Source organism: Castor canadensis, chromosome 11, assembly GCF_047511655.1.
Source record: "Castor canadensis chromosome 11, mCasCan1.hap1v2, whole genome shotgun sequence".
NCBI lineage: Eukaryota > Metazoa > Chordata > Mammalia > Rodentia > Castoridae > Castor > Castor canadensis.
The window spans coordinates 17,876,205-17,892,773 of NC_133396.1; the positions used below are offsets into that span (position 1 = coordinate 17,876,205).

At 48.3% G+C, this 16,569-nt stretch overlaps 1 protein-coding gene across 13 annotated transcripts in view; it reads right to left on the reverse strand.

Annotated features, from left to right (window-relative positions):
* Window positions 1-910: 910 nt before the first annotated feature.
* Dcakd (dephospho-CoA kinase domain containing) overlaps window positions 911-16,569 on the reverse strand; it is a 30,881-nt gene continuing 15,222 nt past the window's right edge. For 4 of the 13 annotated variants that reach the window (XM_074045615.1, XM_074045610.1, XM_074045614.1 and 1 more), the window contains 5 exons: window positions 12,954-13,056; window positions 9,641-9,870; window positions 8,844-9,047; window positions 4,985-5,072; window positions 911-2,103 (listed from right to left, as the gene is read on the reverse strand). In XM_074045615.1, coding sequence (XP_073901716.1) covers window positions 1,812-2,103; window positions 4,985-5,072; window positions 8,844-9,047; window positions 9,641-9,752 — 696 coding nt within the window. In that variant the 5' untranslated portion in view covers window positions 9,753-9,870; window positions 12,954-13,056 and the 3' untranslated portion in view covers window positions 911-1,811. The remainder of the gene's footprint in view (window positions 2,104-4,984; window positions 5,073-8,843; window positions 9,048-9,640; window positions 9,871-12,953; window positions 13,057-16,569) is intronic. The other 9 variants (XM_074045618.1, XM_020171718.2, XM_020171728.2 and 6 more) reach the window with 3 other exon arrangements.

Consider the following 16,569-nt stretch of genomic DNA (forward strand, 5'->3'; position numbering starts at 1 on the left):
GGAGGGAAGCTTTGGCGCGACCAGGGCCAGCGCAGAACTGCATTTAAGGCTTCTTCACACCTTTGCGTGCGCCAGGAAAGAAATAAACTCTGGAAATTTAGTTTGCAAAAGGTTTTCACTGTCTTCCATTTATTAGGCGCTGTGATCTAAGCATCACAGTCTACTTGGCAGTACAAATCTGTGATCACATTGCAAGTAGGAGACAGAGCTGGGTCCAATACTTGTTCTCCTGCTTCTCCTAAGAGGTTCTGGGGTGCAGTGAGCAGTTCAGAGCAGGGCTGTGTGACTCAAATCAAATCCCTCCCTCCCTGTGCCTGGAACAGGTACCATCAGTGTTGTCACCTTTAGGCTGTCACACATGCAGCAGTATCCAACATGTCACAGGCATTCATGAAGAGTCATTTTCTCAATTACTGGGATAACGACACTGCAGGGAGTCAATACCTTTCCTCTCTTTTCCCCAGTTCTATCAGATCCCACCAAACTGGGGAAGGGGAAGCAGGTGGCTTCTGCCACCAGCCTGGTAGCTCTCACTGCCTGACCCAGTCCCTCTTAGCTCCCCGCGAGTGTGCAGTGAGTTAATGAGCTGGTCTCTGTGGTATGAGCAGCTCTGGGAAAGGGGACATTAAATATGGCCCCTGCTGCATTCACATTAGTCACACTCATTTCTGGCCTTAATAGGCTGCTGAGTGCAGGATCCACACATCAGCAGGTCTGCAGGCGCTGATAGGGAAGGCTAATGTCTGTACTGGTCTAATTGGGTTGAGGAAGGAAGATATAGTAGGAGAAGTGGGTGTGATGCTGCCTGGGCACTTCTATTCACCTCCCACGAAATTACACAGGACACAGCTGGAGTCCTGAGGCTCAGGCTTCATTGTGAGAAGAGGCTCCCAAATGAGTGGAACCCAAATGAGTGTTTCAGATCAATGATTTATTGAGCACCAATGGCAAGCACTAGGGTGCAAAGATGAGTAAGCCAGCCCTGCCCTCAAGAGGCTTACAGACTAGTAAGAGAAACCAACCAGTTTCTGGCTAATTACCATACCATGGATTAAGGTAAAACATGGGATGGTGCTATCCCAGAGCACTTATCCCAGCCTGAGGCTTCAGAAAGTGCCTGAGTTGGGTTAGACAGTTGTAGGGGAAGAAAAAGATATACCAGGCCAGGGAGCATCCAGGAGGAAGGCACAGAGGTAAGACTGTGGGGCCTGTGGAGTACCAAAAGTTCAAGGCTAAGAGGCAGTGGACAGGGTGTGGGGAACATAGAAGAAAACCCAATGAGGTGAGTCTCCCAGAAGAACCCTGCCTCTGCCTGGCCACAGCATTCCACATGAGATGATCTATACTTCATCCTGGCCAATGGTTTCATCCAGGAGAGAGCCCTGTTTGAATTGAGAAGCTCTTGATCCAGAAAGATCATGGTCTACTAAGGAGTTTTGGCCACAATGGGGCAGGTGCTCAGAGAAAGTTCAAGACCAGGGAACCCTTGCCTTCCAGTTGTAACCACTAGTGAGGACTACAGAGTCTGCTCCCCACTACCATACATGGGCGTCGGTAAATCTAATGCTTATTTCCTGCCTTCATGGATATTTACTGTTTTGTAAGTAGTGCAAGTGGACGGAGAGGTACTGGGGAGGGCAAGAAGAACTGCTGCTTCTTGGCCTCAGACAGGATGCGCTCCAAAGAAGGGCTGGCCCAGCACAGAGGCTGGCCCAGATTGAGTGATTGTGTATGTGTGTGTAAACACCTGGTACCTGATGTTAGCCTTCAAGGAGGTGGAGATCTGGTGCTTCCTGCCTTGGTAAACTGTGCTAGAGGGAAGGCAGAAGGTAGCGGATGAACAGGTAGAGGAGGCTGACAATGACAGCCAAACCTGTGAGGACCCCAAGCCTCAGCGGCAGGTACTCCAGGGAGCGCTCCAGCTTGGCATGCAAGAGGATGACCTGGTGTTCGGTGATGCTCCACTCGCCTGAATTGTCTAGCACGTGGTTGGCCATGCGGACCTTGTCCTTCAGGGGCAACTGGGCCTTGATGCGTGCCTCTGCGTCCTCTTGGTTCAGGTTGTTCCGTTTCATCAGCCGTGCCAGCTGTGTGTCTCGGTCACTAGGGATAGGGCAAAAATGCACTATAAGCCTCAACCTCCCTCTTGCCAGCAAGGCAATAGGGGTGGGCAGCTAGGTCAGGCCTGGTTTGGAATAGAGTCTGGTTATTGGATCTTCCATTGACTCCTATGTTACTATGGGCTATTTAGGGTCCCACAGCCAGAGAGGGGGGCCTGGAAGCTCATGGTTACCTTTTACCTCACCTCATTTTTGTAAGGACCTTATAGCTTTTTAGGCCATCTAATGAAGAGCAGCTGTTCTCCACCATCCGGGGCCTCTCTGATTTGTCACTAGGCCTGAGATTCTCCAGATGAAAGACAGGAAGATTTTGTCACCTAGAATTAGTTACATCCTGGACCCCTGCATGGGTGACCTTTATTGAAAGGCCTGCACCTGCAAGTTGAACACTGCCTGCAGTTCCCAGGAGGGAGTATCACAAAGATTCCTCTTCTTGCCACCATACTCCACCCCTGTACATTCAGGGCAAAAGGACTGTACTGAGACGGTGGCTGCTGTGCTTTCTGCCCATGATGAATTAGGATGGACAAACCTTAGGAGCTTCAAAAAGGAGCAAGGACTCAATCTTAAATCCCTTAGGGCAGGACTAAGCACTGTAGATAAGCTGAACAGTACGTCGTCTTCCAACTCCAAGGGAAATTCAAAGAATGCTTCTTTCACCACCCCAATATAGCCATCAGGATCCTTTCTCAGGTAACTTCTCTCCTGCCTACAGCCACAGGAGCTGCCATGTTTGGTTGGCTGTGGTAGTCCTCTAGAATGGGGCCCCCCATACACCTTAACTCTATGAGTTACCTCCTTTATTATGGGGATGGTGTGCTGTTGCAGGCATGGGGCTGTTCCTTGCCTGGCTAAGAACAGGACTATATCCAGCCTTAGTCAGGAGTATACTGTGGCTGGGGAACCCAAGTGAGAAGTGGCCCAGGGCTATCTGAGTGCACTTCCTAAGATGTGGCTTCCTGAAATCTGAGGGCAGCACCCTCTAAAAGCCCCACCTGGGGCTGAGATATAGGACCATTACAGTCAGTTTAAGACTTGATGCTATTTGTGGCTATGGAATTTTTATCTAAACACTTATCTTATAATTGTCAAATTTCTCAAAACTATGAATAATCATGTTTATGTATAATCATGTTTGGGAAATGCCCCATGTTATTTCAAATGTACCAGGTGTAGTTTGCCTGGTAAAGAATAGAGCATTTGGGTGAAAAGTAAACAATCACTTACCTTTCTGGTCTCTGTCAAGAGTTATACATCCTCATGTGCTGAAATGAGTCATGAATAGCACCCAGGATTCTGGTAAAATCTCCTCTGCCTAGTGAGTGGGACTGAAGACCTCTTGAAGAACAGGCAAAATTGGCAAAGCCCCACTCATCAGCCAGAAGCTGCCATTATTTCTGCTCCTAGCAAACAGACTAACCTCAAAGGAAGGTAGAGTCATTCTAGGATTGCAAAAGCAACTGCCTACTGTTGTCTCACCTTCACTCTAAAATCTAAAATCCTTTTTTGTGCCAGGTGCTAATGGCTCACACCTATAATCCTAGCTACTCAGAAGGCAGAGATCAGGAGGATCATGGTTCAAAGCCAGTCCTGGGCAAACAGTTCTCAAGACCCTATCTCAAAAAAGTCCATCACAAAAAGGGGCTGCTGGAGTGGCTCAAGTGGTAAGAGTGCCTGCCTAGCAAGCGTGAGGCCCTGAGTTCAAACTCCAGTCCCGCCAAAAAAATGTAAAATAAAAAATTCTGTTTTGCAATTCCTAGATACCAAATTCCAATTGTATTATTAAAGTAAAGAGAATCCTAAGACTTCATGGGGCCTGCTTAGATTCAGTTGATAGTCTTTCACAAAGAAGGAACAAAGAACCCAGACAGGCTGGGTGCAGCTTAGTGGTAGAATACTTTCCTAGCATGTCTAAGACCCTGAGTTTAAGCCTCAGCACCGCAAGGAAAAAAGGAAAAAAATCCAGAGAGGCTACAGGTTTACGTAAGTAGGCACAGCCCAGTGGAAGAGCTGAGAGGATGCATATGTCCCCACATCAGGCTCAAGGAATTCAGACTGAGTTTTCAGTGACAGCCCATGGGAGAGTTGGAGGAAGGGCAGGGCAATGCTTAGGGCACTGAGCATTCTGGGCCCCACCGCCAGTGTGCTACAAGCCTCCCACGCATTAATCTCTTGAGAACCACCACCCTGTGCCCAAAATACCTGCAGAGCCAAGTGCCCACCTATGTCTGCTGTACTTGTGGGTGGTGTGGTATCCAGGAAGTTTCTGGGAAGCAGAGACACCCTGCAGCCTCATCTACTCTCACTTTGCAGGGATTGTGACTCATTTTCTCCGATGGTTTGATTCTCCTCTGTTTGTCAAACCTGGATTCTGGTTTGCTTCATGGCCTGAGGGATTCTGAGAACAAAGCTCCTTCCTCTGTTGGGCTCTGACAGCTCCCTCCACGCAGCTTTCTATTCATATATATTGCCAATGGGTTACCCTGAACAAATTCTCTAACTGCCCCCTTCAGTGTATGGCTCCCTGTCCTGAGAACCCATGCTGAAAAGTAAAAGAGTGAAGTAGTAAATGTGGGAGTTTTGGGGAAGTTGAGAAGTGTTCTAGAAGGCAGAAGGTTGCCAGGGGCATATCCAGCAGCCAGAAGGGGGTGCCCTTCCCAAGCGTGACAGAGGCCTGGGGAGACCCTCTCTTCCCACACCTTTCCCAGATGTATCTGGGTCAGGCACAGAAATTGGTTTCAATAGGCTTGGGGCACCACTGCCCAAACCCCCTGTGGAAAAGGCAAAGTGATGTGAGCTGTTTCCCTTACATACCGCAGGCCCTCCTTTCCAGCCTCAATTGACCAGCAATGACACATACTCACCAGTACACTACCACCGTGTGCTTCATGTACTTGAGCAGCTTCTTGGTCTCGAACAGGAGAGGGATATCCAGGATCACATAGCGGTATCCTGGGGAAAAGATGCAAGTATACTCAGAGGACTGCTCATGTGGCTGGCCCTACCATCTAGAGTACCCCAGCGAGGGGAGACCTTCCAAGGACAGATATACCCTGAACACCAGCCAGTTCCAGTGCCACTTGGAGTAGAATGTTGCAGAAAATAATTTCTGGCTGGCTGATCAAGGAAGACCTTGTATAATGGCTGGTATTTGTACTGGCCTTGAAAAGCAGGGAAGACGCTTGATATGTGGAATGAGAATGCAGATACTTGAGAAGGAATGAAGACCAGCACAGTCCAAGGAGTTAGGAGGTACAGCCTAAGTGGAGGCCATGAGCACAGTGTGGTAGAGTTAACTAGGTGGTCAGGGTAGGCACAGAGAGTTTAATCCCCGCCAACCCCCCCCCATCTTCAACCCAAAATTATTATTTCTTTTTTTTTTTGGGTGGCACTGGCACTTGAACTCAGGGCTTCATGCTTGCCAGGCAGGCGCTCTACCACTTGAGCCACTTTGTCAGCTCTTTTTTGTATTGGGTATTTTCGAGATAGGGTCTCGAGAACTATTTGCCTGGGCTGGTCTTGAACCTCAATATTCCTGATCTCTGCCTCCTAAGTAATTAAGATTATAGGAGTGAGCCACCAGTGTCTAGCTGAATTGTTATGAAACGGTCAAGTTGTAGGAGACTGGGGAGTTTCTGAGAGTAGTTGGCCTCTCTGTCCCACTTCAATCTACTTTTGCTCAAAAAAACCCAAAGGGTAGGTTCTCTCCCAGGAGCCAGGTCCAGATCTGGCCCCCTGCTGAAGAGTCATGTGGCCATTTCTGCAGCTCTCTATGAGAGGCCAATAGAAGAGGGGCGGCAGCAGCCCTAAAAGGAAAGAGGCTGTTTATTGCATCAGAGGCAGTGGGGGTGGTTCCAACTAATAGGACACAACTCCTTCAATGGGAAAAAAGGCACTGCCAGCCTTCCTACAACCAGCCAAGCCCAGACAGAAGCAGAACCCTTACCCACGATGAGTAGGCATGTCCCCAGGCTGTCTGCCCAGAAGTACTGTGGGCTACATGGTTCTCTATCCTGTGTGGATGTACAAAGCTGGGAGGGACAGGGAAGCAAAGAGGGTAAGAGACAGGGACTGCTTCTGCTCAGAGACCCTGGAAGGTATTTCACTCCAAACACTTCCAACCACATGTCACACACACCAATTCAGAGGTATCACAGGAAATCAGCACTCAAGGTGTGATGTAGGGGATAAAGTGACAACCAGAGCTGCTGAGATTCCTGCTCCCCAGGACCTGTGGCTCAGGTCCTATAGTTGGACAAGGGGGTTGACAGCATAGGTCTGATGACACACCTTGGTTTGTAGCCCCCCACAACCCCACCAATGATCCTTAACAAACCTCACCTGTACAATGAGTAAAGGAATACCTGCTTCACAGGCTGATGGGAATGATTAAATGAGCTTGGAATATACATAGACCACTCACTAAGTGCCCCATAAATGATGGCTATTATTGTTATTGTTCCCAGGAGGAGGGAGGCCATCAGAGCTGCTCCCCACCTCCCTCAAACTCACTTTCCCCAGCTCAGAGCCAGAGAAAAGACCAGATCCTCTCAGGACCTCTTATCTCCCTTTCCTGCTCCACTCCCACTTCTTCCTCTTCTCTCACTGTCCTTTCTCCTGGGTTCCTCTCGGGAGCTGGTGGCCAGCTCTTTGGTTCACCAGCAAAGGGCTATTCAGCTGTCACATCCCTCCTGCTTGATAAGCCCTGCAAACCATCCTGACTCTATTAAGACATCTGCCTGCCTACACAGAGACCTCCCCAACAGCTGGTGATCTTATCTGACGTTTGATTATACCAACTTTGACAGTTGTATTTGTTATACTCATCAGGGAAAAACTGGGACTGTGGAAGTCACAGCTGTTGTCCCCATTTTTCACCTTATCAAGCTGAAAAGAGCTTTCTGGCTTTTATTTAAGCGATGGTGGTTGGGGAGGCGGGGAGGCTGGGTGGATGACACAGTGGGAGAGCTTTGGAGTGGATGACATTATCCAATGCTTAATTTCAGAAAGGGAGAGGCACTGGCACCTCGCAGCCCTGCAGATGTACTTGTAACTGGCCTGGGAGCAAATGCAAAGGGCAAGAATGAAAGGCAGAAGGCTTTGCTGGTGCGTGGGGGCAGGAGGGGGACTGGCAAACACAGGAGGGAGGACAAAGGCAGAGAGTCCAGACTCTTCTTGAGAAAGGATGAAGGGAGGAGGCTGCAGCAAGGTACCACTGGGACAGACAGCACAAGGTGGTCTGGAAAGGCAGATGTTGAAAGCCAGTTCCAATCCCAGCCAGAGATGTGGGGACAGAGGGGCAGGGTGGGTCAATAGCATGAATGCCTGTCAAGTTACCCTCTTCTAAAATGAGGTATTGGTTAGAGGGGCATGGAGTGAGGAGAGATTCCCCACTCAGTACACAAGAACTTGAGGCATGACAGATAAGGGGTTTGCCCATGGTCAGAGTGAAAGCCCAAAGAAAATCTAAAAGGTGTAGGGTATGGAGGTGCATGCCTGTTAAAATCCCACGGGGCTGGTGGAGGGGCTCAAGTGGTAGAGTGCCTGCCTAGCAAGTGTGAGGCTCTGAGTTCAAACTCCAGTATCTCAAAAAAAGCAAAAACAAACAAAAAACCCCAGCTATATAGGGGGCACAGGTACGAGAACTGAGTTCCAAGGCTGGCCCCGGGTAAAAATGCCAGACCCTATCCAAAAAATAATGCAAAAAAGGGTTGGGGGCATGGTTTAAGTGGCAGAGCGTTTGCCTAGAAAGCTTGAGGCCCTGAGTTCAAACCCTAGTACCACCAAAACAAAACAAAAAAGTCCATCCCATACTCCCCAGTAAAGTCTCCACATCGTGAATGACATTGGCAGCCAGGCCTTCAACTCAGAGGCCCAGGTTAGAGGCCACATACACCAGGAAGATCTCCAGGCCCTGGGCTAGCCTCCCTGTCCTCCCATCTCTCCTGGTGACTGGCACCATCCCAGTCAGGTCACCCCTGCCTAATACAGTCTTGAACAACAGGGTGAAGATTCTTACCACCTGACTACACATCTTATTTTTCAAACACTCTCCCTTTGTTTCAATCTTGGCACATCTCTGGCTGTCCCTGCACCTGTCAGGCTAACTTTCTGTGGAGCCCTACCCCTGGAGGATGACACCCCTCCACCAAAACCTCTCTCCTTTCCCTGGTCATCTTGGGCCCTCCCTAGCTTCCACCCTACAAACTTGCTTTTCTAAATCTTCAACCAGCACCAAAACCGACTGACTGTGGTTTCTATTTGTGAGATAATCAAGTCACTGGGTGCTCAGTCTTGCTACAGCTTTTCAAGGTTGGCATTACCAAAACTGTGCAGATGAGAAATAGGCCAAGGGGCTGGACCACTTAACAAAGTCCTACAGTTACAAATGTCAGGGTCAGGACTTGACCTCAGGTCTATAACTGTTATTCATCAGCTATCATTACTACTGACCCTACTAGAAAAATCAACTTACTTCCTAGGAATTATGGCCTCATTGCCTCATCTCATTAAACTGTCAACTTCCTAAAGAGATGAGGGACATGTGCTTCTTTCGTCTGGGGTGGCATGGGCTCTGCACTGAGGGGAGTGCTAATAAGCAGTGTAAACCCATCAGCATGGATGATCAGCTCCCCGACCCTGGTCCAACATTCCATAGAGAAAAGCCCCAGCCCTGCAAGGAGAGGGCTTTGCCTCCTGCCCATCCCAGGCTCAGGGTCTCACCACAGAGGAAGTATTTGAAGGTCTCCTTCATCATTTCCTTGTGGATCTCAGGGTGGGTGATGGAGTTGAGCAGCTGCCGCCGGTCAGGCTGGTTAAAGATCAGATCCCCTAGGACCTTGCGATTGATGTTACCATCCTGGAGCAAGACCTCAGTTCCAAAAGCCTCCACAATGCGCTGGTGGGCGGGGTACCCTGGCTGGACCACTGTGGTATGGAAAGGATGTTGGGTCACTCTCCAGAGCCTCCAGCCAGACAGCCAGAGGACCCCAAGTGACCAGAAGCAAAATGATGGGGGAACACTTTGTTTTGAGCAGAAACAAAATGATGAGGAAAAAGTAGTTAGGGAAAGAGCAGAGTGCACAGAATCCTTCAGGCTGGTCATGGGGCCAGGTGAAGGAGGGCAAGACTTCTAAGGAGAAGGAAGAATAAACAGGAGCACAGAGGGGAGGCTGGAGTAGAGACAGGAAAGCCTCCCTCTCCTTCAAGTCCCTGAGGCCTTACAAAAAGGGAGGCTAGACAAATGCCAGTGGCTCATACCTATAATCTTAGCTACTTGGGAGGCTGAGATCAAGAGGATTGCAGTTTTGAGGTCAGCCTGGGGAAACGGTTTTAAGACTGTTTCCAAAACCAGAACAAAATGAACTGGAGGTGTGGCTCATGTGGTAGAGCACTTGCTTTGCAAGTGTGAAGCCCTGAGTTCAAATCCCAGACCCACAAAAGGGAAGAGGGAGGCTGATGGAAGAAAGGAAGGGAAGCTGCTGTGTATAATCCCCCCAAGTCACCCCTCTCCAACTCACCGTGCCGAGCAATGACATCCACATCAATCACCACACAGCCTAGCTGATGGAACACCTGGATCACAGAGCTCTTGCCTGAGGCAATGCCCCCTGTCAGGCCCACCAGAAACATCTTCCCAGGAAAGAGGAAGGTCAGCCACACTAGGAACCAGGAGCCAGGGAATCACACTGGAGAGTAGGGCAAACTTGCTGGTAGAGCCGTCTACCGCAGCCAACATCAGAAGGACCTGCTGGCAGAGGGAGACAGGCCTGGTCAGCACTGGAATGCTTCAAGGGCTGGCGGAGGAAGGCAGAGGAAGGGACGGGAGACACAGCAGGCCAGGCAGGGTCCAGTCCTAGGCTTGGAGAACTCTAGGGTTGCTCCCAAGAGGAAACGCTCTAGTGTACTTTAAGAAGAATTGATATAGGGCTGGAGGGAGGTGTGGCTCTTGTGGCAGAATGCTTGCCTAGCAAGTGCAAATCCCTGAGTACAAGCCCCAGTTCTACCCCTAAGCCCCTCAAAAAAGACAAGAAGCCCTGAATACAAGTCTGAAGGCATGGCGTAAGTGGCAGAGTGCCTGCCTAGCAAGCTTGAGGCCCTGAGTTCAAACCACAGTACTGCAAAAAAAAAAAAAAAAAAAAAAAAGAAAAGCACTGATACAGCAGACCACAGTGGACAAGCAAGATTCGTTAGGCTGAGTGCTTTCTGGAGGGACAGGCTCCATTGCAGGCAGGTTTCCCACAGGAAGAAGATACCTGTTACTCTGTGGTAAACTCAAGATACTTTATAGACATCCTCAGTCTCTACTGGATTCCTCTGTAGTCTGGGACACTGTGCTCAAGAAGTAGAAATGGCCTGCCTGCAACCACCCAAGTGGATTGCAAGAGGGGCCACAAATAGAAGCCAGGTGCCTGAGCCCTCTTTTACCCCAATGCCTCCTCCTCGCAGAAGGTCCCACTACCCATTCTGCCCAGTAGCTCATCTAGATGGGGATGGACAGTCCCTTCTCCTCAACTGAGAAGTGGCCCTGGTGAGGAGATCAGCAGAAAGCAGAGTCCAAGGTTGGGAAGTATGGCTTTTACTAAGGAATGTGATGCAAAGGATGTCACAGGGCTACACCCTGGAGCTTGGTGTTGTGGTTTATGGTCCTCTCACACTGAGCAGTGGGAACATAGCATAAAGTTAAAAGTAGGAACCAGGTCTGGGGGGCATAGCTTAAGTGGTAGAGCACTTGCTTAGCAAGCTCAAGGCCAAATTCAATCCCTAGACCACAAAAAGAAAAAGAAAAGGCAGAATCCACTTCAGATCCAGATCCTCCACTTACATGCAGTGCAACACTGGGCAAATCATTTGCTTTTCTGAACCACCTGTTTTCTTATTCATAAAATGGGGTAACAGGACCTGCCTCATAGCACTGAATTCAGTTGCGCACTGAATGAGAAAATGCATATAAAGTCCATGGTGCACTGTATGATAAGTAGCAAATGCCCAATAATTGGAGTAAGTCTTGTGATATAGGGTGGAAGGTAGGGGCTAAAGTTACATTATAAGAAGCCGGGGACCAGTGGGGCTCATGCCTGTAATCCTAGCTATTTGAGAGGCTAAGGTTGGGAGGATAATGGTTCGAGGCCAGCCCGGAGAAACAGTTTGCGAGACCCTACCTCCAAAATAACCAGAACAAAATGGACTAGAAGTGTGACTCAAGAGGTAGAGTGGCTGTTTTGCAAGTACAAAACTCTGAGTTCAAACCCCAGTCCCACCAAAACAAAAAAAATTTATATTGCAAGGCACAGAGAGGAGAAAAAAGACGTAGATGAAGTCACATTTCCATTTCTGCCACCTCAGTCTACCTCACAAGATTCATGTTGCAGTTTCTTTAGCAAATGGGGTGGCCATGTCTTAGACTTTGTTCCCAGGCTGAAGCAATTACATCCTTCCTTCAGTGTTGAATCACTTCTCCAGGACTTTGAAATCTGTCGTAGCACCTCTTTTTGTTAAACAGCATATTTACTGTCCTAATTTCACTTTGCCAGGGCTTACCCTGAAATGAGTTTGCCTCCTCTGATGATGCTCCAAATGGGAGGCAGTTGCTTGCATGTGGGCTGAGTGGGTGTGTGGCTTAGGCAGGCAGGGAACCAACTTAGAAATTTAAATCTGCCTAGGCTCATTCTCACTCAGGGAACCAGGGTCACAGAGGAGAATATCCATCAGACTCATCATTCAAACAGAGACCTAACTGAAGAAGAAAAAGATAAGCCACTTAGTTGAAACTCTGCAACAGAGAATGCAGTGCCAGTATCTTGATCCCCACTCTCTGCTGTTGTCCCTAAAGTAAGGACAGTCTGCTTCTCTTTGCTGAAGACTAGTCTGGAGAGCTGGGATTGGGATTTAAGGATAGGACAGGTCTGGTGAGGAGCAAAGGCCAGTTTCTCACAGAGCCCTGACTTATCATTGATGGTGAGCCATTGTCACCCCACCTTGCCAGCCTCAGCTGAGGGGGCCTGAAAGATCATTTGGCTGAGTAGACCCCAAACTACCTGTATGCAGACCCCTCTGGAGACCTAGTGAATCAGATTCTCCAGGGATGGAGCCACCTGAGTGGTCCTGATGTGTAGCAGGGCTCAAAATAGATCTGAACTCTTCATTTACAGCACAGGAGAGTGCAGAGCAGAGAGGGGAAGAGGCCTGCACAGGTTATAGCCATTAGCAGAGGCTGGATGGATTCAGGGCTCCTAACCCCTAGTCTATACCCTCATCTTTAATGTACTCAGGGAATGAAAATTAACTTACTGTTAGACTGATAAAATAAGAAGGGTGAATGCGTCTGGAGGCAAATGAAATTAGAACCAAAGAGAAACGATTTCTTGATTATGATACTGTTTTCTTCTGCAGAGTGGGGGTGGATAGAAGGCTTGTGCATAGTACCCAGGGCACAGATGTAAACTGCAGGCTCCCAGGATAACCTAATGAATAGCTTCCCTTCTCAGTACCTTGCATGGCCATCTGTAGAAACAGTCAGTCAGCTGTTTGGCCTCTGTGAGGAAGGCTGAGGGGACAGAAATCATGTGCCCAGGGAGGATCTGGGCTATTGGCTTGAAGGGACCACATGAGTACCAGCTGCTCCTGTCTAACAAGCCCCTCTGTAACTCATCCCTTCACCAACATCGACTGAGCTCCTCTATGCTTTGCAGCAACAGTGTTAGGGACCTGTTGGACAACCCAAGGAAAAAAGGTCTTGCCTATGGGGAAAACTGGACTCAGACAGTAACAAATGAGAACAGTTGGGAGGAACGGAGCACTGACAAGAAGTGGGAGTAGTCAGGCAGTGCTTGCCTGTTCCGTGTGGGAGCTCCTTATGGGCAGCTGCACCCAGATCTGAAAGCTCTGCTGGAGGAGGAAGCCACCGCAAACTTCGAGTCCACTCTCCTCTTGAGGCCTAGCAAGGGGGAAATAGAGACTTAGCTTCCAGGCTACCTCCAAGTTCTACCCAAACCTATTAGCAACTCCCCAAGGCACATATGGATAAGTGAGCCCCTTTGACAACCTGTGTTTATGACCTCTTCCTGATCTGGATCAAGTTCATCACTCTATTTCCCTCATCCCACTCCCACTTACACAGAGCAGCTGGCCTAAGGTAGGATATATCAGGGACAACAACACGTAAGAAACAGTAGCCAGAAGAGACAAAAAAGAAAAAAAAGAAACAGTAGCCAGAAATTCCGAGATAAACACTGTATTAATGAACAGCTTGATTAAAAACACACAGGCCCTACTTTCTTTGCTTCACATCATCACACTAAGTTACAACATATAGTTAAAAACAAAAAAAAGACAAGAAAAGAAATGACAAAAAACAAAACAAAAACCCAGCTTTCTCCCTTTGACCTTGCCTACTTGCCCAAATGATTACGTTGTGGGAACTAAGCAAGAATATCTTAAAGAATGTCACTTATCCTGGGGAAAAATTTTTGGTGAAATGATTCTTGTGATCACAGAAATTATTACAAAGGAACAATTTACTTTAAGGAGCTTAAACTCTTGGCTTAAAAGGAGGAACTCCATCCTTTGTTTAAAGAGATGCTCAAGGAAAACAGATGTCTACGTCACAACGACCCAAATTTAGTGAACTGACCAGACTTGGTATCTCTGGGCACAAATGATAATGTCAAATCAGGATAACAGTAAGAATCAATGTACCAGGTGTACAAAACAAAGGGGAGCCCTTAAATTCACTAAGGTGAATTTAAGCTGAACCCCCAACCCACTTTTTCACAATACATACCTGATGTTCAGAGTACTAAGGTTGCCTCTTACCAGCTGTCCCTGCACTAATTTCTGGGTGTGTACTATCCTTTCTTTTGCCTTCCTTTCTAATAAACTTTCTTGGTCTCTAGCTCAATGTGTCCCAAAATCCTTTTTTTTTTTTTTTTCTGATGGTATTAGAGTTTGAATACAAGGCCTGGCACATGTTAGGCAGGTGCTTTAACACTTGAGCCAAGTCCCCAGCCCCAAAATTCTTTTTCTGCGACATCATGAACCTGGTACCCAACAGCCAGGCAGAGGTCTCCTCCCTCTGGAGACCGTTCTGAAGCTGTACTGGTTCTCATAACAGGACCTCACAGCTGTTCCTAAGCCTGGCTATGATCTGAATTCTCTATTAAACTTTCAAGAGTACAGAAATCAGGCTCCACACCAGCCTACTGAATCAGAATTAGCTAGGCCAGAAGCACTGGCTATAAAAGGGAAGGTTGTGGGCTGCAGCTGAGAAGCCAAGAGCCCAGCCTCTGAACTCTGCCATAAAATCACCTATGTGACTGCAGGGAACCATCTCACCAGCCTGGAGCAGGGTACTCAGTGTTCTGCAAATGAGAAACAGCAGAGCCCCAAAGGCCTTGCCTTCCCTGAGCCTCAGTCTCCACACCTGTGAAGGGGGCTGGGCTTCCAGTGCCAATGCAGTGACAGCTCTTAGAAGAGACTATGAATCTCATGAGTGTTTTATTGTTCTCCCCTGAGTGCAGTCAATAAACGTTCACCTGATGAATCAAGGAGTGCCACAATCAATGGTGGCCTGAGACTTCCTCTGCAATGCCAAAGGCTGTTCACAGAGCTGGCTTGGCTGGAGGAAAGCTAATACCCAGTGCAGAAAAATGGAGCTGGAGCTTGGAACCTATCATGCTTCACCTGCCAAGGTAGGACTGGAGAAAAAGCAGGACTCCAATTCCAAGGGAACCACTGCTTTTTCGCTCATTGTCCATGTCAAGGAAAGGCACAAGCCACAAAGAAAAGGGTAAGCGAGGACTTTGAGGCAGAGAGGTGGTATCTGCATCCCAAATCTGCTGTGCGCTCAAAGGCCTTGTGAGAAGAGGATCAAATTCTACTGTGCTCCATGAACTGTGGGCTCTTCTCATTGAGTTTCTCCAAATTGCCTTTCAGTTTTTCTCTCTTGGGCCTCAGTTGCCCAGAGAAAACAAAGAGAGGACATTCATGAAGAACTGTCTCCCTTGGCACCTTTCCTGGCAGTGTTTTTCTTAGAGAAAAATGAGTGGGTTGCCTCACCCGAGCACACACAAAGCCCATATAAGCCCACACTGCATCCTGGTGGCCGGTCCCTCCAATCCCTACCATGCTCCTTCCCAAGGTAGCCAGAGTCATGGCTTACGGGTCATCCAATCACATCACTCCCCTGCTTAAAACCTTCACTGCCACCAGGCGCCAGTGGTTCACGCCTATAATTCTAGCTACTTCGCAGGCTGAGATAGGGAGGATTGTGGTTCAAGGCCAGCCCAGGGAAATAGTTCCTGAGACCCTCCCCCCAGCTCCAAAATAACCACAATAAAATGGACTGGAGGTCTGGCTCAAGCAGTAGAGCACCTGCTTTGTAAGCACAAACCCGAGTTCAAACTCCAATCCCACCAAAAAGGAAAAAACAAACAAACAAAAAGACTCTCACTGCCACTTGTCTTGATAGCGAATGCTTGTAATTTCATCCGATCAGGAGGACTGTGCTCCAAGGCCCGCCCAGTCAAAAAAGTTACCAAGATCCCCTCATCTCAACAAACAAGCCTGGCATAGTGGCCTAAGCCCATGGTCCCAGGTATGGGGAGGAGACAAAAATACAAAGATTGCAGTTCAAGGCTGGCCCAGGCATTCAGGCAAGACCCTGTCTCAAAAACAATGCAAGCCAGGCTCCAGTGGCTCATGTCTGTAATCCTAGTTATTCAGGAGGCAGAAATCAGGAGGATCACGGTTCAAAGCCAGCCCAAAGCAAATAGTTTGAGAGACCCTGTCTTGAAAAAACTCATTACAAAAAAGGGCTAGAGAAGTAGCTCAAGTGGCAGAGCATGTACCAAACAAGCATGAAGCCCTGAATTCAACCCCCAATATCATGATCCCACCTCCCAAAAAAAAAAAAAGCATTTTGCAGTAGTGGAGTTTTTTGTTTTTGCTTTTTTTGCACTATTGGAGCTTGAACTCAGGGCCTTCACCTCGAGCCACTCCAACAATCCTTTATTGTGATTTTTTTTTTTTTTCCAAGATAGGGTCTCATGAACTGAAATCCTCCTGATCTCTGCCTCCTGTGTAGCTAGGATTACCGGTATGAACTGCAGGCACCCAGCTAGTAGTGGAGTTTGAACTCAGGGCCTTACACTTGCTAGGCAGGGACTCTACCACTTGAGCTACTTCGAGGCCCTTTTTTGTGTTGGGTATTTTTTAGATAGGACCTAGTGTACTATTTACTTGGCTAGCCTCAAACCTTGATCCTCCTGATTGCTGCCTCCTGAATAGCTGGGACTATAGGTGTGAGCCACTGGTACCCAGGTAAAAGGGGTTATAATTTTGAATGAGGGACCAGAGAGATCTCTCTGAGACTAGGTTTCAAAGCAGCAGAGGAGCAAGTTACAGTCTGAACCCTCAATCCACATTAGGTGGATTGCTCATTGCTCTCTTT